At 51.8% G+C, this 23,905-nt stretch overlaps 1 protein-coding gene across 3 annotated transcripts in view; it reads left to right on the top strand.

The window, feature by feature from the left end:
- Positions 1-23,160, top strand: part of fndc3ba (fibronectin type III domain containing 3Ba) — a 56,693-nt gene extending 33,533 nt beyond the window's left edge. For 2 of the 3 annotated variants that reach the window (XM_029828862.1, XM_029828867.1), the window contains exons 4-26: positions 27-258; positions 336-507; positions 603-733; positions 10,420-10,478; positions 11,962-12,113; positions 12,195-12,254; positions 12,334-12,472; positions 12,706-12,759; positions 12,874-12,998; positions 13,665-13,839; positions 14,013-14,099; positions 14,560-14,695; positions 15,033-15,104; positions 15,570-15,688; positions 15,806-15,911; positions 16,086-16,258; positions 16,391-16,504; positions 16,582-16,731; positions 16,849-17,129; positions 18,822-19,046; positions 21,129-21,295; positions 21,710-21,837; positions 22,140-23,160. In XM_029828862.1, coding sequence (XP_029684722.1) covers positions 27-258; positions 336-507; positions 603-733; positions 10,420-10,478; positions 11,962-12,113; positions 12,195-12,254; positions 12,334-12,472; positions 12,706-12,759; positions 12,874-12,998; positions 13,665-13,839; positions 14,013-14,099; positions 14,560-14,695; positions 15,033-15,104; positions 15,570-15,688; positions 15,806-15,911; positions 16,086-16,258; positions 16,391-16,504; positions 16,582-16,731; positions 16,849-17,129; positions 18,822-19,046; positions 21,129-21,295; positions 21,710-21,837; positions 22,140-22,451 — 3,369 coding nt within the window. In that variant the 3' untranslated portion in view covers positions 22,452-23,160. The remainder of the gene's footprint in view (positions 1-26; positions 259-335; positions 508-602; positions 734-10,419; positions 10,479-11,961; positions 12,114-12,194; positions 12,255-12,333; positions 12,473-12,705; positions 12,760-12,873; positions 12,999-13,664; positions 13,840-14,012; positions 14,100-14,559; positions 14,696-15,032; positions 15,105-15,569; positions 15,689-15,805; positions 15,912-16,085; positions 16,259-16,390; positions 16,505-16,581; positions 16,732-16,848; positions 17,130-18,821; positions 19,047-21,128; positions 21,296-21,709; positions 21,838-22,139) is intronic. The other variant, XM_003962383.3, reaches the window with a different exon arrangement.
- The last annotated feature ends 745 nt before the right edge of the window (positions 23,161-23,905 follow it).

Here is a 23,905-nt window from a genome sequence, read left to right as displayed (position 1 = left end):
TAAACCCACATGTCTCCGTCTCCCAGGTGCTGGAGGACACCACAGGGGTCCGCCGGGTGGTGGTGACCCCGCAGTCTCCGGAGTGCTACCCTCCCTCCTACTCCCCCGCTCTCTCCCCCACGCACCACCTGCCCCCCTACCTGGCTCACCCCCACTTCATCCCCAACTCTCACTCTTTCTACCCCCCTGTCAGCCCCGGGGAGCTGCCCCCCCACCAGTACTACCAGCACCTCCCCCCCCACATGTACAGCGATCAAGGTATGGCGTCCGTGGCCTGTAACCGTCAGGTGTGACTGGCGGAGACTTTTCAGCCTGTTTTCCTCTGTCGTGTGCAGAAATCATCCCCGTTTATGGGATGTCGAACTTCATCGGCAGAGAAGACACATACAGTAAGCCCCAACCCAAAAAGACAAAGGAACCGAGACAACCAGACCGACAGAACCGGCTAAACTCGCCCCCGTCCACTCTATATAAGGGCGGCATGGGTACAGCGTACAATGGATACAGGTGACCCCCCCCCCACCCCCCCCCCCCCCCACACACACACACATAAACTGTTGCTGTTTTTAAATACTGATGCAGTTATTCTCATTGTGACGCAGCAACAAATCCCACGCTCCCTCGCTGGGGTCGGTGGGGTCAGGGGGCGGAGTCGGCAGTCCAGGAGGCAAGAAAGTGGAGCGGCGCCTGCGCAGCAGTCCCCGGAACGGCGAGCCAGAGACGCAATCACAAGGTAGGGGGACACAGGCGACCTGTACGCAGCAGCTGTTTCTGAAGCGTGGGGAGGTGGGGGGGGGGTCGGGAGTCGGGGCCGATCCTGAGAGGAGCCGTGGCACATTCTGGTTCTCTGAAGGCTCTTTGTCGCCACCCAACAAAAGCAGATCATATCTCTCTTTGAAAGAATAACTTCTATCCTCTCTGACCTCTTTCTCGGTGTCTCTCTGCGAACACCTTTGTCCTCTTCAACCTCGGTGCCCCCCCTTCCCCCCCGCATTCAAGCTGCACACCTTTAGTTCCTCTCGTTCCCTCTTGTTTTCTCACAGAAAGGGGAAAAAATGAATGGGTGTATGGACGAGGGGATCCGGGCCTGGTGGGGGTGGGTCGGGGGTAGCTGGGACGGTGGGGGGGGGAGAGAAGGCCGTCTGAGCAAACCGCATAGCTGAACCTGTCCCTGAGCGCTATCATTTTACCCCCGCTACAATGCTGGCCTTGTTGGCGAAGGCTTAGCCACAAGGGGGGGTGAGCACGAGGGGAGGAGGGGGGGTCGCATACCTGTAGAGTCCCGCTTGGGATGAAGGAGACCTTTGAGCTCTAAGATTCAGACACGCCAGCTCAACCTCATTTCACACACACACACACACACGCACACACACACACACGCTTGCGCGTCACATGGGCGTCTGAGGGATCACAAAGAGCAGCGTTACCTTCAGAGCCCCTCAGACCGATCCTACCCTGCAGAGGAAGATTGGAAAAGCTCCATTCCTGGAGTCAGATTAGAGGCGTCTCACATCTGGGACGTGTGTGAGTGTTTCCTACTGCCTGTGAGATCAGCCTGATACGCCAGAGCCCCTCAGATCAGCCCAGACGGACGCTAAAGTCGGGATGGTTCCTGCCCTAACTGATTGTTCTCAGCATTGGTTCTAATAAAACCAGGGCTGTCGGCCCCACTTTGATGAATCCATCCTCAAAGAACAAACAGCTGGTTTCGCTTCGAGGTGCCCTCTGACCCAGTGGCATCCCGGAGGCCCCACTGTCCGATGGGGCCGAGTCTGCGTACGTATGGAATGAAGGAGGCCCGCTGGGCCGCAGATCGACGCGCACCTCCTCCGATGTGAAATCACGCCACACAGCTGTTGCGATCCGGCGCTTCCTTCGGTGCATTTCCAGTTTGGGGGGGGGGGGGTGTTATTCTTTTCCACAGCTCCCACTGAAATGTTCCGCTTACAACCTGCTGCAGACCTGTAGCTCGGTCTTGTGTGTCTGCTCGCTCGCACACTCGGGCCACGCGTGCAAGTCTGAACATCTACAAACGCAAACATACGAAGAGGCGTGTTTGCCCGCGCTGCAGCAGGGGAGACGACACAGCTTCTCAGTGTACACACGCGCCGGCCGGGCTGAGAACACAGAGCACAGACAGATGAGGGCGGGTGGGCGGGGGCGGGGCGGAGCGGCGCGGCGCGCGGGTTCCAGCGGCGCTGAAGGCGGCGTCGACGCGACGGCTAACAGGCAGCGCAGACGCAGACATGTCAACATGCTGTCTGCGCTGGTCTGCCAGGGCCTCAGTACCGGCCTGGAGATCAGGCTGAGTCAGCTGGATGTACCACATCACACACACACACACACACACACACACACACACACACACACACACATATGTGCAAACACCCCGTGACTGGGCTTCCTGTAAAACAATCAGAGCATGAGGGTCCAGAGGATTTGGCGGGAGGAGACGGGGGGATAAACGGAGAGAGGAGGAAAGGGGGACTAGAGGGAGGGATGAGAGAGGAGATGGATGGAAGATTTGAGGAGGGAAAAAAGGGAGACTGGTCGAGTGGAGAAATGGAAAGATGGCGTTAAAGAGGAGAGAACAAACATTCCAACAAAGCTGCTGCTGCTGTTAGGTCCAACCCAGAAACACACACACGTACACACACTCGCCTACGCTTTGCCCTTGATGCCCTTGCTCTGTGTGTGTGTGTGTGTGTGTGTGTGTGTGTGTGTGGCTGTTGCTGCAGTGCCAGTAAAGCAGCAGGCTGGAATTGGCGAGCGCTGTGTCCATTCGCCAGAAAAGTCAGTTCTACGTGCTATTTTTCCTCCCAACCGAGCTGCTTCTCTGAGCAGAAACAGATGGTTCTCGTCCCCTCCGTTCCTCCGTCTTGGCTCCGCATCGCCACCGCCGCACATCCTGTCTCCTGCTTGGAGAGAACTGGGAGTTCAGCAGGAACACGTGGAGCGGCGGTCCCGGCTCCCCTGTCTGCGCTTCTACGTCACTGCAGATGTGGTCCAGTTCTGCAGCGCCTGATATGATCAGATATCCAGACTGTGACGTAGCCGCCGCAGGAGTCGTTAATGACGAGGTCGGGAGCTCTTCAAACCGCTGCGGGAAGCATCTCGTCCATCATCTGCGAATCCAAATCAGCCCAATTTAAAAGAAAAAACAGCATCGGCTGCCAAAGTGAATTCTAATGTGCCAAAATAAGTTATGAAACAGGGCGAACAGAACCGAACCGCGAGCAGTCAACGGTCGTTAGCGTCTGGCGTTTTTAGCTTGTTTTAGCTATTCCCTTGGGTATCAAGTATTGTAGATCTTTATCGCACATCTCTAATAATTCATCATCTCTGTTCAGCAGCAGAGATCAACCTACAACAGAAACGTTATGAGTCATTTTTAAATAGCCTGTACAGTATTTGTCGCTCTAAAATCCCATAAATGACGTTCTGAATCTATAAGGAACCAGGAAGTGTAACTGAAGACGGTCCCAGACAGCAGCCGATGCCCTGCACAGATGTGAGGTTTGCGGTGCTACTCTGCTATTTCCCCCACTTTTTTTATATTTTACTCTGGCAACCTTTCCTACTAATTAGCCTGATTCATCGGATGTAGACGGCTGGTGCAGTCGGTCGGCGTCTTCCCTCCTCACATGCGACCATTTTTAAAATTTGTGTTGCTAAAATTTAAGATCGCGCCACTTCGGAATGTTGCGGGAGTCACCGAGTCGTCCGGCGGCAGCTACAACCATTTCAGGGGGTAAAACCGTTTGCAGGAGCAGAATTTCCTCCAGTGCTCGATGGCGTCATCGCCTTCTGACCCAAGTCAAAGCCCCGCCTCTCCTGCTCTGTTTTGATGTGGATTGCCATGGCGATAATCGTAACCCCCCCTCACCTCGCCCCCGGTCACACACTCAGCTGCCCCGTCCCGCAGACCCAAATACGGCCATGTTTTTAGGGCAAGGTGTAGGGCATTGGGGTGGAAGAGATGGGAGGTGGGAAGGAGGGGGGGGGGGATGGGGGAAGGGGGGGGACGAGAAGTTGTAGAAATTCAAGAGTCACCAAGGCAGCGTGTCCAGGACACAAAGGGAACAAAGGATGGCTTTAACCACAGGAGGAATGTCTTTCCCGCTGATATCATGTAACAGGACTGGTGTGATTAGAGGGGGTGGGGGTGTGGGGGGTGTTGCCGATGCCGACAAGAACACCAGACGTTTCCCCGTCCAGTGGACTTGTGATACAAGCGAAGCATGTGTCACACTATCTGGCTACAGCGCGACAGCAGCGCGTTACGTAACGTTGCGAGTGTGTCCTGGGGGGCAACTTTGACTTGAACTAATGAGGCACACGGCCGTGAAACCACAGGCCCAGAAACCTATACTGCAGGGCGGATCACACCCGCCTCAAACTGTCAGAATGAACGTGTCAATACAGATTGCTTAAGCGTCGCGAACTGAAACTTCTGGAAATGATAAAAGGGACTTGTTTTTCGGTTCTGGTGATGGTTCCTGGTTGGCCACTGCGGGTCAATAGAAGAGGCATCTTAGGGGGCCCAAACTCTTCTATTCTCAGGTTAAAAGGTACTTTTGCTGAATCTTTGAGTGTGTCTCTTTTCTGTCGTGGTAAAGTGAGGTTGGAGGGTTGAGCGTTGCTAGGTAACAGGCACTAATGTCGGCATTGTTGGTTTGACTATTTAAGATGTTTAACTTGAGATAAAATGGGATTACGTAAGGTGGGAAAACAATCTGGGCTTCTTAAGAATTTAGACCGAATATATATTTTTGTAAAGATTTTTTCTTGCCGTCACTCACGTTCACGTTTCACGTTTAATCCACTTGCGAAACATCAAAACTTTTACCAGGTTTTCGGAATAAACTGCTCTTAACAGTGTAATGGCAACGTACAGTATGTCCGACCTCAGTTTCCTTGTCCAGCATGTAGGCTACCATCAGCAAAAAAAACATTAACCCAGAATCGGTTACTCAAATCCGATGCTTAATGAGGTGTAACAACCCAGTTTTTATTTAGAAAAGTAGGAAAAGGTTTGGTATAACAGGAAGTTTCCACTAATCTGTTATCATCAAAGTTGGCCTCTGTTTCAGCTTTCTGTTAGCCTCTCTCTTAGCCTCTGTTTCAGCTCCGTGGTAGCCTCTCTGTTTGCATTTGTTTCAGCTTTCTGTTAGCATGTTTCAGTTCTCTGTTAGCCTCTGTTTCAGCTCTCTGTTAGCGTCTCTTTTAGCCTCTCTGCTATCCTGCATTTTCGACTCTCTCCTGCTGCCTCTGCTGTCTGTCTCTGGATTTATCTTCCCCTCTGTCTGCCAGTGTGCAGTCACTCAAGACTTCTTTTTTTGGGCTGAGCCGGGTTGGATGGGGTCAAGGTTCTGAGAAATTTATCCCCATAATCCCCCACCGCCCGGTCAGGTCGCCGCTTCGCTCGCAGCACGTACACACTCCCACTCATAAACGTGCACGGCGCGCATGCACAGGCGTCCGTTCTCCGCCTGGAAAGAAAAAGCAGTGGTTTTAGGTTGTTCAGCAGCTGAGGCGCTCGCGGTGGGACAGGGTCCGTCTGTGTGTCTGTCTGAGATGAACCGGCTTCAGTTCCACATTTCTGCGCTGGAACTTGTTTATGTTCTCTTCAGGTCGAGCAGAACTTGTCAGATATTGAGACGGCACCGTCCGTCGTCTGGACCCACCACACCAATAAACCAAAAGAGCCCATTTACATGAAACATGCTGATTATTGTTTTTTTGCAGAAACAATTTCTGTCCATTTTAAGAACGCTTTCTGCCCTGCTGGGAGGTTTTTCTGTCCATTTCTGCGTGCCAGAGCCTCCGTCTGTCCCTCTAATCCCCTCCTTAAACGACCAGAGCTCTGGCCATGAGAACCAAACCTTCACCAAGACAACCACAGTTTCAGGCATGTCCCAACAATCTCCCTGCAGTGTTTGTGTGTGTGTGTGTGTCTGTGTGTGTGTGTGTCCCAGCTGCTGAAAAGATGGAATGCTCACTATGCAGTAGATGATAATAGTGTGGAATCCAAGGTCTCTGCTCCTTTTTCCTCTCCAACTTGTCAACTCTTATCCCCATTCCTTCCTCTCTGTCCTCTCCCTCTGTCCCCCTCTTCCTCCAGCTGATTGGTCGGTTTCTCTGCTTTGTTCTCTCTGATTAGAGACGTCTCCAGATCACTATCATGCCGAATCGCACCCGGTCCCTCCGAGGCGACACAAACACACCCACTGTTGCCCTGTGTGTGTGTGTGTGTGTGTGTGTGTGTGTGTGAGGAGTGGGGGTTGAGCGGATGGCCGTTGCCACATTTTTTGCATTTTTTCCCCCTCCAGGTTTTTAAAAGTTCCTTTTTTTCCTGCCCCGCTGCAGACAGGCTGCTTTTAAGCACCACAGGCTGCCTCGCAGGAGGAATTTAACCTTCTCAGCGTGAAACCTAATCAGTCAGTTTTAGTGCGTTCGTATTTGTGAATGAGAGTGTAGACGTTCTTAATTTGTTGTGATTAAAAGACAAAAAGTGTTTTCTTCTTCTTGAGTGGGATCGGGGGGGGGGGGACTGACCCTAATGAGTTTCCATCTCATCAGATCCGCATTGTCCTACTTTGCCTCATAGAATAGGATTTGAATCTGGAATTTTCCAGGTGTTTTCCAGGTTTGGGGGGGGGGTGTCAGGAATCTGGAACACGTAATCGGTGATGATGAGCGCTGAACAGAGGATATAAAAAGCTATATTTGAGTCAAGGCAAGTGTTAAAGAGATGAGACACACAGGAATGTGTGTGTTCCTCTGTGTGTGTGTGTGTGTGTGTTCTTGTACTTGCTACATACTGAGTACCAAAATCGGCATTTCACTAGCAAAATGAGGACTTTTTGGGAAGTGAGGACATTTCACAAGTTCACAGGACTGTTTGAGGATTAAGATGTGTTTTTTTTAGGTTTAAGACAAAATTGGTTTGTGTGTGTTTGTGTGGGTGGTTGTGTGTGTGTGTGTTTGTGAGAGAAAATCAGTGTCATTCCCATGTTAAATATGAGCAAGTGGCAAATTAGCTTAGTTTAGTTTAGCAGAAATACTTAATATGGGAATATGGCTGCACTGTTGTTGCTTTTGGGTTGCCAGGCAACCAGCAGGGACCGCAGGAAGTTAATGAGCTCATGAAAAAAAATCCTTCAAGCGAGTGCCAGTGTGTACGTGTAAGCTAGTTAAAATAGTTTTCACCACTGCTGCTTCATAAATGACGCGTACCAGGGTGAATCAAATAGCACCATCGTAATAACCATAAAATAATCCCAATCAGTCGTTGGAGCTGGAATGGAAATTCACCAGGTCGGATAAAGACCTGACAGCTAACGCACCCTCGCGACAACTGCTGCGACTCTTAGAGCCTGCTGCTGATCTGAGGACAGCGGTGCTGCTGTGCGCCTGCTGATGATGTCACAGCTCTTTTTGTGCCATTCCTCCCTCACATCCAGCAAAGCCTCGTCTTCCCTCTCACCTTTCATCCCTTGCTCTCCCTTCCTCCCGCTGATCCCGGGCTCCCTCTCTGTCCTTCAATTTCCTTATGTTTTTAAATCTAAACTCTCCCCAGACCCGCCTCTGCCCCCTACTCCTACTGCATTTCTGTTTTTCCTCCATTTACCTCCTCAGCCTTCTGTTGCCCCCCCCAAACACACACACACACACACATTCCTCATTCCCGGTCATTTTCCTGCCGCGCCGTTGCACTGCCTCGCTCCGTCTAGTCGTCCGCGCTAATCAGAGTCAGGCAGTCAGACGGACAGGATATGAGGTCACCTGAGGAGAGGAAGTGAGGCTGCGCGGGCAGCACATAAACACAGCAGAGGAGTCTGGGTAGGCCGCGCCAGCGGAGATCTGGGCTTTCGGCCGTCGGCGCCGGCCGCGTGTGGTTTTGTCAAGCACTTAAGCGAGCGGACGTGAGCGCCGCGGCGTGCCGTCTGCGAGGTCGGAATTTTACTGCTGATGTCACAGACTTGTCAGAAGTGCTGAAATATTAATCCGCGCCGTAACTGCGGAGTTATTTCGGTCGGTGTTTTGGTGCAGATGGTGACCTTGATCTGAGGACAGACTGACTCCATCACGGGGAAGCGTGAACATTAATGTTTAGTCAGATAATCTCACATATTTGGGCACACTAGGTCAATCAAATCCTCATTAGCATGAAGTCTTCTGTCATTTTGGCTAACAAGATTGTATTTTTCACTGTAGTGAAGCTGCTTTGGCACAAACAAGGTCAGGATTCGATTTCACGAGTGAAATTACAACGTAATGAGCTCGTTTTGGAATCTGCAACCATGATTAGAAGCCGTAAAAATGCAGCGACGTGAGAACAGTTCTGATCTGCATGGGAAAATAAACACAAATCCATCACTTCCTGTAATTTTCACCTGCATTTTCACAACATAAACACAAATTTAAGTCCTTTTAATGGGCGATAACCAGCACCCGTGTGCAAAGTGTTGGTAAAGTAAAGTTCTTTGAGTGGGAGTGTGTGCACACATATGATCGCACGTGAGTGGGGCCAGTTAGTCCAGATGTTGTTCCCGTGCAACAGGAAGTAATCTGAAACGTGATGTTTTCAGCTATGTTCCACTCTCCTGGAAAACCACCCGGTTTAGGGGAAAACAGTGAATTTTCAATGGATCCGAAGCTGCTGTGCAATTTTCCAGACCAGGAAATTAATGGAAGCTCTCCTGAAACTGTTTGCTAGCTGTGAATATTGTTTAGTTAACATCTGCTCACACCAGCTGTAAGGACGTCGTAATGGAATTCGGCCTCTTTTTGATCCCCGCCGTGCTCGCCATAGCAGACAAGTAGTTACAAGATCATGTCGTTGTGGCGGCCATGTTCAGTCAGCTGTCTGACCCGCTGACTGACAGGGTGGCTCGGGCCTTTTATTCCATAAAAGAGAAAAAATGTCTCCAAATGGAGGAAAGTGCACATGTGTGTGTGTGTAGGGGGGTGTTTCCTCAGCCCTGATGCAGAGTGTGTGTTCCACCTGCAACACACACAGAAGCTCCACAGTCTCCTGCTTCCACCCCTCATCAGTGTCCTGTAACCTGATCCTGTCGGCCTCGCTCTTGCCTTTTTATTCCCTGCCACACACACACACACACACGCACCTTACATACACACTGAGGTCAAATCCAGGTTGTGCTTCCATGACATCACTGTTGCCATGACTCATAAGTGGACCCCCAGGCACAGTAAGGCCCTCTCCCCTACAAAAACCTGTCAGAAGGACTTAACCACATGTTCATGAGCACGAACGTGCTCTAATTCCAGGATCGCTCCAAGAATGTGCCGATATTCCCAACAAAAACTTCTATACACACACGGGCCGACTGTACATGTGGTCAGGTGTGTGTGTGATGGTTGACCTCCACGTCCTGCATCACATTAACAGAAACAGGTTCATGTGATTGACGGCCCATTCACACACACACGCACGCACACACACACACACACACACACAATGATTCACAGTTGTCAGACTCAGATGGAGAAAGCAGGCCTCACAGTCGGAAAAAGCCTTGGCTCATGAGGATCACACAGGAGAAGGCCTAATGTTCCGGTCACACGTACACACACACACACACACACACACACACACACACACACACACACACACATGCTCTTAGTTCTGTAACTCACCTGTAGACGCGTTGTGTCATTGGAGCTGTAACATACTTGACGAGAGGCTCCCAGGATGGTCACAGTTCCAGTCTCATCTCCTTCAGAAAAAGATTCTTCTTCCTCTTCTGATTACCTCAGAATTTCTCCAAACTGGTGATCTTTAATTATGGGATGATCTCCGTGTCCATCTCCGGGCCATATGAGTCATCTTTGATCCCTATTTTATGCGTGTAGTTCAGGAATTTGTGACTAATATTGTTCTGCGGAGCGCTGGATAATTTAGTGCTCTATTTTTCCAAGAGCTGTGCTCATCACTGTACGGAGAAATGGGCCCGATCAAGGGTTGCATCGCTTAACGTGCTTCTTTTCTGAGTTATTTCTGGGTTGTGTTGCCCCATCGTGTGGATAATTAATTATCGACTGGATTGTTTTCACTGAAGTGGTCTGGAAGACACGGTGCCTTTTACTGCACTTTTCTTTGCTTTTACAAGTTTAGATGCTAACCTGGAATAATAAAAAGCTCTAGCTTCTTAGATAGAGCTGTCAGATGGCTTATGGGACATTAACCCACTCCCATTCTCAATGTACAGCTCTGTTTTAAGCAGCTCTGATGGAATCACTGACTTGTGGGATTACCGTAACTCTAATTTCAGTAAAAAGGGTTATGATCTCTGTGCCATCATTTCTTTTCATGTTTTGCAGAGCGCTGAGTAAAAGGCCTCAAATGCGTCTGTGATGATGAATAGTTTTCCTGTTTCTCTGTGTCTGCAGATCATGATTCAGAGGGGAAACGTGTTCAAGACATGCTGTCTACCATTGAAAAACCACAGGTTGGTACGCATACCTTCTCCCACCGCTGCACACACACACACACACACACACACACACACCGCTCTCATCAATCATCTACTGTCAGATGCAGTCATAGCTGGCAGGAGGGTTAATATCTTTTCCTAGTCTTCAACCCATCTTTGGAATGGACACGACATGTGCGGACAGTAACGTTATATAGGTTATTACAGTGTGTTTTGGGGTCTGCCGTCATTTCCAGGACTCGTCACAGTCTCAGGCATCAATGACGCCTTGCTGCCACATGAGGGCAGCATTTGCCCAGACATGCCACGCACAGCTATATATGTGTATATATATATATATATATATATATAATTAATGGGCAGAAAACAGCATTGACTGCTTTTCTCCCTCCTCCAGGGGGATGTGAGTAAATGAGGTGTTTGTTAGGGAGGAACCGCTCACTCTGAAGCGCTTTGGTCAGCAGGCTGCTCAAATGGACTGTTTGATGAGTTTGGAAAAGAGCGTTAAAGGAGGAAGCCTGATAGATTCCACTGCGCTCAGTGCAGACGTGGTCGCAGGTGTTGTAGAATCGAGCTCCAAATTCTTCATACCCCCCCCCCTCCAGTTTAATAAAAATATGAGAACCATCCAGTGATCTACTTTGTGTGCAGCGCCCTCTCCCCTCACATGTCTGGGAGCTCACAGCACGCCTCCATTTACATGCACATGGCAATTTGATTATGGCCAATATGCCCAGTAAGGCATTATACCAATTATAGTGATTACGCAGGCTGGTTAATGTGCATTCACGTTCATATTTCCGGGCCTCGGCGCAAAGACAAATTAATCACCGTCCTCAAATCAGATTAAAACTCAATCCTGCCCATTAGTCTTTAAACGCAGCGGCAGATATCTCACATTTTCTCGCAGGCATCACGTTTGCGTTTCGCGACCGAATCTGCACGGATGGAAGTGTCCCCCGCCGCGCCTCCCATCGCCGCTTCAGTCTCCGCCTCAGCGGTGCCGGATAATAAACAGATGGTTTCTCGGGGATCACTGTCGACAAGCCGGCCTCTAATTGCCGCCCCTCGTCCCTCACCTCTGCCGTCTCGCCACGCCGTCGCAGCGTTCTGTTGTGACAGTGTTGTCTTCCCCCCCTTCTGTCTGCCTGCCGTGCACGTCCCTCAGCATGGCTGCGGTTAGCAGCAGCCTCCAGGCACAGTTGTTGCCCAGTCGGTGGATATGGAGTCTGGAATAGCAGCAGACTGTACTAAATCAGAGGAAACTGGCTCTCCCACCATGTGCCACAGCTTAAGCTCCCCATAAACATCCATACGCTCGCGGGCTGACTCGCAATAAAACACGCAGGAATGTCAGAAGGCCTATTTCTGCCGCTTTGCTCGTTTAAATGTTTTGGTTTTGCTCCGTCACGAGGCCAAAGATGCTGAAAAGCTGCAATATTGATGCTGCAAATCCCCCCCCCCCCCCTCCGCTCCATAACGACCGTCCTCGTTGCAGGTTACCGATGTGCAGGCCCGCGCTGCACGCCTGTCCTGGGCTCCCCCGGCAGGGCTGGTGAACAGGCACAGCAACGGGATGCCCGTGTCCTGTTGCTTCGAGGTTTCGCTTTCGGATAAGGGACGAGACGGGAAGTATCGCCTCGTGTACAGGTAGACGATGCGTAACAAACAAGCCGAACGCCACGCTTCAGCGCGCCAGCGAGCCTGATTGTGCGTCTGTGTGTCTTTCAGCGGAGAGCAGCTGGAGTTTCACCTGAAAGACTTAAGGCCAGCGACAGACTATCACGTCCGGTGAGGATTTAGCTCCAAATCTGGGTTCTCCGCCCTCTCCACCTGTTCCGAATGTTGATCTCCTGACCTTGTGTTTCAGGGTGTCTGCGACATACAACTCGGTGCGAGGCTCCAGCTCCGAGGCCGGCTCCTTTACCACGCACTGCAGCGTCCCCGATGTCCCGTCGTCCCCGAAACTCACCCACCGCACTAAGAGCACCCTCGGCCTACAGTGGAAGGTACAGCCGCTCCTCCGACCCCCCGGCCTTTGGCCCGCTGACGGGGTGGGAGCCCGTCTCTTCATTCTGCCCTCTGAGCCTCTCTGCATGAGTCATTTTTACCCGCTGACATCAGTTAGCCAGACAGGATATGAGGTCATTGATGAAAACATGGACGGCCTCCAGCCCGGCGGATCACCAGCTAATCTCCTGCTCTCTCTTGTCTCCCGGCTCATTTCCCTGTCATCCATCAGCCCCCGGGCGACAACGGATCCAAAATCACAAACTACCTGCTCCAGTGGGATGAGGTACGCGTCGCTCCTGACGTCCAACACGTCACGCTAATGCTCCTATTTAAACTTTCAAGACCTATCAGTCCATCCAGCCCCCCTCCTTATGTCAGCGGTGTTTTCTCTCTGCAGGGAAAGAAGAACAGCGTCTTCAGAGAATGTTACTTCGGGAGCCAGAGACACTGTAAACTGACCCGACTGTACCCGGCCTGCGGCTACACGTTCAGAGTGGCTGCGCACAACGACATCGGCGCCAGGTGCAGTTGCTGCAACATGTTCATGAGCGCAGACGGGTTTGATTTTGGAAATCTCAGCACAGCCTGTGATGTAATTGAGCAGCTGTTATCAGGGATGGGACCATTTAGGGGTCACGGGTCCATTAAAAGCTGTAACGGGTGCACTGGTGGGCTGAGGGTGCACGTGCTCAGCCGGGGGCAGAATGAAAGGAAAGCAATTGCCAGCAAGACATTTTGCATCCACGTATTTTCTCGCTTTCTATCTCTCACAATTATGTGGACAATTGAAACGACTTTAAAGCACTCGCACCCTTTCCCAATGGGGCTGTTGTGGGTCCTGAGCCGTCTTCCTCTGCCGTCTTGTCCTCCATTTCTGCCTCCTCCATCCTTCACCAACCTCCCCTGATCTGTGGAGGAGAAGGTGATGGAGGGCGGCGAGCGCGCGGGAGGAGCCATTAGCTTTAATGCATCCGTCAGCCGCTGCAGCCTGACTTCTCCTGGGAAGCCACGTGCAGACCAACCTGCTCGTCACACGGGGGCTTTTGATCGTTTGCCATTTTTCTGGGGTTCCGATCCCTCCCCCTGCACCTCCTAATGCTCCTCAGATCTCCTGTCTGCTCTCTGACACCTACATACTCCTCCGTTATTCCGACCTAACGTCACAAAAACGTCCGCTTGCTGTTGCAGTGGCTTCAGCCCAGAGGTGGTGTTTTACACCACGGGCACCCTGCCCGCCCTGCCGCTGGCGCCCCGGCTGGTCAAGGCCGGGGTGTCCTGGGTGACCCTGGAGTGGGGGCGACCTGAGGGGAGTCCCAGTGAGGAGCAGCTCAAATACACGCTGGAGATCCAGGAGGACAACACCGTGAGTACCGCACGTCCCAACACTTGACCTTCAGTTTCAGGGTCGCAGGGGGCCCAAACGGGGGTAAAAGATTCTTTAAATATGTGCGTGTTGCAGTAAAGAGCGCTTTAGTAGAGGGCAGCATGTCAAAAATGCCACTTAATGATGGAATTAAAGTGAGATTCCCCCCCCAGGGAACGGACTTTCATCCAAAGTACACTGGAGAAAACTTGACCTGTACTGTACAAGGCCTGAAGAGGAGCACGCAGTATAAATTCAGGGTAAGCGGCGGCGCGAGCGTGCACGAGGGTGCGTCAGTGAGGGCGGGGCCTCTTTTGCTCTCTATTTATCTGGCCGATTTCAATTTCAAATCATCGCAATCAGACTTTTCTGCCTTTCAAATGTAAATCAGCCCCCTTTTTTTTGCCGGTCGCCACCTGTGAAGGCGTCCTGCCTTTAATACATGAATGAAACAGAACACTTTACCACCAGAGAATCGGGTCGTAACACGGGGCAATCCACGGGCCCTTCAGGAGGGAGGGACGTTTAGAGGGAAGGAAAGTGAACGTTTGTGTCCTCCAAGCACCAGGAGGAGCCGTGGATGACGGAGAAGAGGGGAACGGCTGCCAGAATTCCAGACGGATCCAGTTCTATTGTGTTTCCTCATATTTGTCCTTTCTCTGACGCCTCTTTGCCTTGGCTTGTAGTCCTTTCCTAACCCTCCACATGCTCTCCCTGCAGCTTATAGCCTCAAACACGGAGGGAAAGAGCAGTCCCAGCGAAGTGCTGGTTTGCACCACCAATCCGGACAAACCGGGCCCACCGTCTGCCCCCTGTGTCACCGCGGCGACCCCCTACGGATTCACCGTCACATGGGGTAAAGACATAACCGTGCGAGCTTCTGAGTTGCCCCAGAGCGCAGAAGGCTGTTTATTCCAGCCCTAACGCCGCAGGGGTCCCGGCCGCGGGTCTCAAATGTGATCTTTATTATTGCGTGTGTTATTTCCTATAATCATAAAGTCTGTGTGTATTCAGCCTGACGCTTTTATGAGCGTTTACATGTCAGCCTGTCCCGAGCGGCTGCAGCTACACACTAATGCCGGAGGATGCTAAAATGTCAAAAACCTCTAAAATCGGAGGATTTATGTCGGCCGTCGTAAACTAGCGCAGTAAAAAGCTTTGTGTGAGTCCTAATCCATCCGTCTCCCCAACAGATCCTCCCCTGGACGACGGAGGCTCCGACGCGCTCACATACCTGCTGGAGATCTCAGAAGGATCCTCCGAAGGTACGTCTGGGATCGGGCTTTCATCCGATCCTCCTTTTCACATCAAAGACGGCGCATCAAAGAGAACAGAGAGAGTCTTTGGGATCTGCAGCAGTGTTCATCAGTCGTTAGCTTAATTACGCTACGTTTAATAGGAACTCGGGTTCGTAGTTCTCTTTTACATCATCGTTTCAAAGGAAAACTCAATTTGATCCCCTCTGCCGCCGTTGCCATGGCTGCGCGGCCAGACCCATAGATTCAAATGCAGCGTTGCGTAATCACAGCAAGGACCCTCAACACAATTGTTGTTTACACGTTGCATAAAAGCTGTTCACCTACATAATCCAACAACGCAAACAGCGCTTGTGTAGATGACGCTCGGTCATCTGTTACGGACGTGCAGCGAGTAGGTCAGCGGGCCTCGCGTGGCCGCGCGCTCCAGGAAAAGGTTTTCCTTCAATTGTCCTTTCCTGTGCGGACGTGCAGGGAGCCAGTGGGAGGTGGCGTACAGCGGCCCAGCCACGCAGTGTGTGTGTGAGCGCCTGGCACCGGGGACCTTCTACCGTCTACGTGTGTGTAGCATCACCACCGGGGGACACAGCCCTGTAGGTCACACACACACACACACACACACATGTTTATGACGCTGTGATTTTTGGATCTGCCCGACTAATCCGCTCCAAACCGCTCTAAACTGCTCTCTCTCCCCCGCTCTCCTGAAGTGTGCCGCCGGCGTTCCGGTCCCCACGTTAAGCATCCCGCCGGGGCCCTGCCAGCCGCCGAGAATTGTGGGTAAAGCCAAACACAAGGAGGTGCAGCTGGAATGGGGTGAGTGCAGATGTGCACTGACGTTGTGAGAGGTCTTTCCCTTCCGCCGTTAGCCTTAAGTGTTAGCTGGTTAGCTGGTTATTGGAGATGAGCTACTGGCCTGGTCCAAACAGTTTATTACTGACGCTGCAGACCCAGAGTCCCACCTGAGCACGTGTGTCTCTGTCTCCCCAGACCCCCCTGTGCTGGAGGGAGTGTGTGATGAGTGTGTGTTCAGCCTGGAGATGAGCGAGGGCGACACCGAGCCAGCGGAGGTCTACCGCGGCTCGGAGCTGCAGTGCACCGTGGGTAGCCTGCTACCCGGCGCCACGTACAGCTTCCGAGTGCGTGCTGCCAACCAGGCCGGGGTGAGATTATTAAACCATTTATGAGGGGGGGGGCGGGGCGAAGGGGTCGATGGCTGCTACACGGGCCAGAGCGGCGCCGTGGATACGGAAAAAGGCTCAAACCCCATCTGACCGTGTGCGTCCGTCCTTTAGTCCGGCGCGTACTCCGAGCCGACAGAGGTGACGACCGCGGCGGGACCCCCGGGGCAGTGCGGCGCCCCCCTCATCACTCTCAGCGGCAGCACCTGTGCGACGCTCACCTGGGAGGTGAGGACAGACCACAAATCAGGCCGCCGCTCCGAGCGGACCCGACCCGAGCGCTAACCGTGTTCTGGCCTCCGCAGAGTCCCGAGGGCTCGGGCACGGACATCTCCGAGTACCGTCTGGAGTGGGGGAGGGAAGAGGAGCCCATGGAGCTCATCTACTGTGGAGCGGCCACGCAGTGCGAGCTGTCGGAGCTGACGCCGGCCACGGATTATTGCTGCAGGCTACAGGTGAAACACACGTCCTGAGACATCTGAGCGGTTCCTTTCGTCTCCATGACGCTCGTCCTCTTTTAACATATTTTCCCTCCTTTATCTTCTTCGCTGCTTTCTCGCCCTCGGACGAAGGCGGCGAATCAAGCGGGAGCGGGTCCGTACAGCGAGCAGGTGAATTTCCGCACCCCGGCGACGACCCCCGACCCGGTCACCTCCCTCACCCTCCTGGACCTCCCGGCCTCCTCGGAATCGGGCCACTCGCCCTCCACCTGCCTGCTCCTCAAGTGGGAGGAGCCGAACAACAACGGGGCGGAGATCACGTCCTACGTGGTCACTCTGGACGAGCAGGCGGTCACGGTGGAGTCGGGAACGACTCACCTGGTCACAGACCTGCAGCCAGACAGTGATTACAGGTACAAGGTTTCTGATGTTGCATTCATTTGCCCCCGATTAGCTTAGCATTAGCTAGTTAGTGCTTAAATTCATCCCCTTTGAGGGGGAGGAAGAGAGAAGTGACTCTAACTTACCTGAATAAATTCAATCTTAAATTAAACGAGAACGACACAAAACTTAGAGCACCGGCTTTAAAGCTAAGCTAATTAGCAATGAACGTTTTCACATCTGAAAACTGGCGCAAATCGTCCTTCATGGTGAATTTAACGGTGTGGTTCATTATTCGTTTGACAAAGATGTAGCAGGTGAGCAGCATTAGCAGGTTTTTCTTCCACTTGAGCTGCAGAAAACAGCTAATCGGAGTCGCCGACTACCTTTGTTACGCCCCTGTCAGTGGTTTTGCTGTTACCTGAGTGTGTGTTTGTGAGCACGCAAGAGATTATGCTGAGAATTCCCTGAATTGAGGGAGGGAGAAGAGCTGCGTGTGTGTGTGTGTGTGTGTGTGTGTGTGTGTGTGTGTGTGTGTGTGTGTAATCCACATCACTGTTTTCATTCTGAGGTTGTTTTTGTCCTGATGTCACTCTGTTCTCTTGCATAATAGCTGTCACACCGTGCGACACCGTGCATGTGTGTGGACCTGTGTGTGTGTGCGTGTGTGTGTGTGTGTGTGTGTGTGTGTTACTGTGTGTCATAATGACGGTAATTCTGGTTGTTATTTACAGCAAAGGGTACTTCAGATCACATTGTCGTGTTTTCTGGGTGTATTTATGAGGTGTTGCCAATACGTGGGCTTGATTTTTAAAATGAGAAGTCCATCTAACCTCATTTTAATAAATAATTTAGGTATAAACCATTCAGCATCCATTTATTCAGTTCTACGTCCTCCCCAACATAAAGAAGAAATTTAGACTTTCTGAGAAGGTTTTATGGCGTCGCGAATCCAACAAGTGGCTAAAGGCAGACGTCATCTTTGCTAGCAATGCTAACAGCACTGCTAAGCAGTCAAAAGCTGACTTTAACCGCCGTAGTTGGTTCTTAGACTGAGCGTTTTCGTAACAAATAATAAATAGCAGATTGCAGGTAGCTGTGATGCCTCAGAAACATAAAAAGCATGAAAAAGAAAACAACAGCACAGGAAACGCAGCCCAACAACATGTTTTCCCTCATTATCAGGAGCTGGGCTCGGCTCGCTCGGCGTCAGTTACCCAGTTGATGGAAGTTGCCCTTTCATCAGAGCTGCGAGAGAGAATTAGGAGGAAAGGTTATATAGCTACCGAGAATCAGACATTTAAATACCAGCTGGTAGCCCTCTTTAGCTTAGCGGTCCTCCGCTGAGGCCCATTAAAAAAAACAAACGACTGTTTGGACTTGATGAGCAGTGTGTGATTTCTCATCATATGGTCGGTGAAAATCTCTCCTAATGAGATCACGTAACCCAACAAATGCTGCCAGTTCTGTGTGCGGCACGATTGGAGAGGCTTTTATGCTAACAGCTAGTTCACCAGAGCAGCTCCTCGCTGCAGGCTACTCGACCATTTCCAAAATTGCTCTGCAATCCCACGTATGGCTGCATAATATGGATTTTAGCGCGTTTATGTCCATGGTCTGTGCGCACGTACGGCCATTATTTCCAATATATGAAAATGACCCATTTTTCTACCTTATGCGGATGATCTTTATGTGTCATCTCTTCCTCTCACCGTGTCTCTTAGCGTCCAGATCCAGGCTGTAAACGCTATCGGCTCCAGTCCTTTGAGTCCGCCGCTGCTGGCTAGGACACGCCCCCTGCCCCCGGCCCCGCCCCCTCTGGAATGCGCGGCCGCCGGCCCTCAGAGCCTGAAGCTGAAGTGGGGCGAGAACGCGGGCGGCCTGCACACCCGCGTCCTGCTGACTGACGACGTGGTCTACTCGCTGCAGATGGAGGACAAGAACCACAGGTGAACCGGAGCGGCGCACCGTTAACGGCGTGATGCCACGTTAGCTTAACGTTAGCTCGGCTCGCGACACGTTTCCGTCTCCTGAACCCAGCTGAGCCGTGAAAGCGAACCGGGGCTCAGAAGGTCAATACTGAACCGTACGCTTTCATTTTTTTCCCGGGTTGGAGGTAACCAGATGTACCTTTACATAGTCACGCCGGGAGCATGCGGGGCCGTCTGGGATGCCGCCTTTAAGAATAAACACTTCATTTGTCTGAGTGGGCTGACAGTTTTGCCAAGGAGAGCAATGGGGCAATTAGGAGACGGAGGAGGCTGGCTGAGGCAGAGCGGCGTGTGGAGAACAGGTTTGGATCGAGGCCTGTGACGGCTGCAGCTGCTGTTTCTGTGTCCGTCAGGCACGTTTGCTTCCTGCTTTTGGCCCAAATCCTGATTTGCTGATCAGTCAAATCAAAAAGCTGACCTGTAATGAGCATCGGAGCGCCGCGGTTATCCCGCCTTCGCCGTTTCCCACCTGTTCGCCCGCCGGCTCTCCCTCTTTATCCGGCGTCCTCCCATCCCACTTGGCCGACGGTCAGTATTTGAATTAGCACTTAGCTATCATCATGTCGACACCTCGGCACCCCATAAACGATCCAGCAGGCGGCGGGCAGCAGATGGGGTCCCGTCTGGGAAAGCTGCGAACCTCTCCAACACGTGCGCACATGGCGAGGGATGGTAGCGGCCGTGTTAGCCTGTGGTGGAACTGGCTGAGCTGTTAATAGCCGCAACGCTAGATTTGATTATTTTGCTGCTCGGCGGGGAAAAAAGACAGACGTGAGGCCTCCAATGACCCGGAAATAATGAAATAAATGAGGGACGACCTCCACATGAGCAACAGGTCGACGTGCACGATGGTAAGAGAGGGAGAGGAGGCGGCAAAGGACAAACGGAATTTGATATCAGCGTCCTGGGTCCTGCCGGGCGGGAAAAACTGGAGAGGAAGCGGCTGCGTTAATGGCTGATGTGAATCTCCAGAGGTCCTGCTGGGGTAAAGTCACCTTCCTCACAGTAAAATGAGATAAATACATTTGAATTAGACCTTCCAGAGACAGCAGTCGGGGGAAAAGAGCCAAAAACCAAATAGACAGTAATGCAATTGGCTTAAAATAGGACAGCGAAGGAATTCATCAGCCAAAGCTGGAATTATGTTTGCCGCTCCTGCAGCTGGCGCTCCGGAATGTTGACAAACCAGAGAGTTTTCCACTTTTAATCCTTCTTTTTCCGATGCCCTTTTCCACCTCCTGCCATATTTCATGATTAGCAGCGACAGATGTGATTTAATCATCTGTAATAATGATGATGAAAGAGGGGAGGTGGACAGGTTGTGTTGTGTTGGTGGGGGGGGGGGGTGTAAAGGTGCTACTGCAGCCCATAGTTGACCAGATCAGGGGCCAAAACCAGATTCAGCCAGATTCTCCTGGGTTCTCCCCTCTGGCAGGATCCCGATCGCCCCCGTCACCGTCGTGAATAAAGATGACCGATCCTCCGCTCGTTAGCCAGGCGTCAATCGCTCCGGGTGACGAGAGCTTGTTAAAATGGAGAGGTTGAGAAGTGACTCATCTTTCTGGGGGGGGTTGGGTTACGCGCCTGGTTCTGTAGAAAAGGTCGATCGGGCGGTTCCCCTTCAACCCTGATTCCCCTTCGCCCCCTGACCTCCTCCAGCTGAAGATAAACACCCGCTCAAATGAGCTCTTTAACGATCCAATTAAATCCGCTTCTGCCCGCGGAAACGAGCAGAGTTTGGAGAAGATCTGCGCGCCAGAGCCGCTCTCGCCGCGCCGCCTTGAGAGCTCTAATGAGAGCTCTTCATCAGTCCGCCGCCACCCACCGTGAGTCATGGAAAGGTTGGGAATGATCCATCCGAGGTGCAGCCATGAGTGAAATCCGGCTCCTCATCCTTCATCCCTGCTCTTCAAGGTTCCTCACGTCTCCAAATCACCGGCGGTCGCTCCCTCCCCCCCAAGTCTTTTACCCCCCTCCCTTTTCCCAACTGCATGTTTCCTCCCTCCACGTGCGACTCACCCCCCCCGTGTCTCCTGGCAGGTTCGTGACCATCTACCACGGCCCCAGCCACACCTACAAGCTGCAGCGGCTGATCGAGTCCAGCAGCTACAGCTTCAGGATACAGGCCATCAGCGCGGCCGGGGAGGGGCCTTTCTCTGACACGCACACCTTCTGCACCACAAAGTCTGTGCCCCCTGCGCTCAAAGGTACCTTATAACCCCCCCCCCCCTCGCTTCCAACCAGTCTAGATTTGCAATCCACCCTCTGAAAGCTTAAACTGCTAAAATGCTGATTAAAAAACCAAACATTGTTGCACATCGGGGGGGTTGTTGTCAGATACGTGTGCTGGGTCCTCATTGTTTGGAGGGGGGGGGGGGGGTTTGAAGTATGATGTAAGGGAGGGAGGGGGGCTTATACTCCAAATGGAGTGATTGCATTAGTGTTCATCAGTCATTTAGCATTAGCAGAAAAAAAGCTATGCTTCGGTGAATTGTAGCCATGGCAATTTCTTCCAAGGATGAACGATCTGATATCTTTGTTGCAACACTCCCCCCACTCCCCCCGTGTCTTAACTGTTATTGAAATCTTATCCAGGGACTGAGATGATGTTGTTTTTGCAGCTCCCAGAGTTCATCAGCAGGAGGGCAACACGTGCGAGATCACATGGGAGACCGTCCCACCAATGAGAGGAGATCCTGTGAGCTACGTGCTCCAGGTGCTGGTGGGCCGCGAGTCGGAGTACAAACAGGTTTGTGTCGCACAGACGCAACACTCCAACCATAAAACAGCAAGCAGCCATTTCCCACTTCTTGCCTCCATTAGCGTCAGTTATCTTCCCCTGACGCCTGTCGGATGCTGCTAGCAGCTGCGCGTACCTCGAGTTAGCTACCTGCGGCTGCAGTTATCCACTGTTTGTAGTCAAGTTGGTTGATTTTATTTTAGGTTAGTTGCAGCTGGATTAACGTAGCCGCTGTAGCAGACAGCCTCTGCCTCTAGGCGCTGCTAGCTAGCTCGCTAGCTTTCTAACTATCGCTCTCCTTCCATTAACAGCTTTTTAAAGGCGAGGAGGCCTCGTTCCAGATCTCTGGTCTGCAGAGCAACACAGACTATCGCTTCCGTGTGGGGGCCTGCCGGCGATGCCAGGACTCTTGTCAAGAACTTTGCGGACCACTGAGCCCCTCCTCCCTGTTCACGCTGCGCCGGCAGGAGGCGTCGTCGTCGGGGGAGCCGTGCGCCACGGTAGCGGGCAAAGGAGCCAGCCTGATCTCCAGCGACGAGCGCTTCGCCGCCCTCATCGTGTGCGTGTTCGCGGGCTTCTCCATCCTGATCGCCTGCTTGCTACAGTACTTCTTCATGAAGTGAGGGAATTTTTAACTATAGGATAGAAAGAGAAACACAAATATCTATGAAAGAACCGAATGAAATCAAAACACTTGAGATATCTACGGCTATGTATGTTTTTTAGTCAACCGTATCGATTCTGTTCATTCTTCCTCCTCCACCTCCTTCCTGTCGTCTTCTGCCTTCGCTCAGCTTCGTCTCTGTCCTCGTCTGCCGAGGGACGCCTCGTCTCCTCGTCCAGGAAACCAACCTGATAATCAAGCCTTAAACTAGCTGTGAGCAGAGCGCTTGCTCCTCAGACCCACTCGCATGTTTCCTTCCTTCTTTCCTTCTTTCTTTCTTTCTTTTTTAAAGAGAACTCATATCCTATAATGTTAGAGAACGTGTATACAGTATTTGTTGATGGTCATCGCCTTGTTTTTTGTTTTTTTTTTCCTGTTGCTTCCGCTGCAGCCTTTATCCGTTTCAGCCATATTCCAGTCTTTAGCAGTTACTACCGTGCGCATTATTACCGTTGTTATTATTGATTTATACTCTCCAGGCTGTCAGTCTGTTCGTGCAATCTGCACCCGCTCTCTCTCACACACACACGCACGCGCGCACACACACACCTTTCCTCCAATCACATATCAGTCCTGAACATCCAATCGCTCATCAATTCAGCTACCAAAGTGATGCAATTCATGTGGTGTAAGATGCTGCTATCCTGTGATTTTTTTATTCTATCCTAGAAAAAAGAAAAACCAGTAGTGTGTGTGTGTATACACACACACACACACAATATATATATATATATATATATATATATATATAACAAATATATATGATGCTACAGAAGTGATGTAATATAAGTGATGGTAATGTGAGGTCTGAACTACGGGGTCAAAGGGGAGGAGTCGGTGCTCGGAAGCCATGTTTGAAGGAGCCCTTTAACACTGGTCCTGGGTCCGAATATTTTGCAGGTATTTGGGACGTTGGGGTGTAAGTCGGGCTGAGCTTTGTGTTCGGCCGCACTTGTAGCTTCAGAGCCGTCGGCCGCCCTCCGGCGCTCGCCGGGAGCCGCCAGCGGTTAGCTTGCGCCTTAGCCCTCCCGATGGTTCGTCGCTCTACTTTCTCCTTCCGTGAATCGATACGTGTGTGAAAGCTCCTCGTCTTCTCCTTCCTCCCACGTAATCACCCTTAATCACCTTTTGCTCTGGCGGCTCATCCCCCCCTCCGCTCGTCCTCGCTCTCTCTCTCGCTCACTCTAACCACCAAATGGTGCTTCATTGATATCTAATCAGAGCAGTAGCAGGTCTGTGGTCTCTCCTCAGATGGACGTGTCCTCTGGGGACTCAAACTAATGTTCACTAACCAAACGAGCCTTTGAGCAGAATACAACGAAGCAGGGCATTCTGACCCATCCCCCGCTCCCAGCCCGCTCTCAGTCCCTCTTAAACCCCGACACACACACCAAGGTACAGCCCGAGTCAAAC

Source organism: Takifugu rubripes, chromosome 2, assembly GCF_901000725.2.
Source record: "Takifugu rubripes chromosome 2, fTakRub1.2, whole genome shotgun sequence".
Lineage (NCBI taxonomy): Eukaryota > Metazoa > Chordata > Actinopteri > Tetraodontiformes > Tetraodontidae > Takifugu > Takifugu rubripes.
This window is presented reverse-complemented; position numbering and strand designations above follow the sequence as displayed.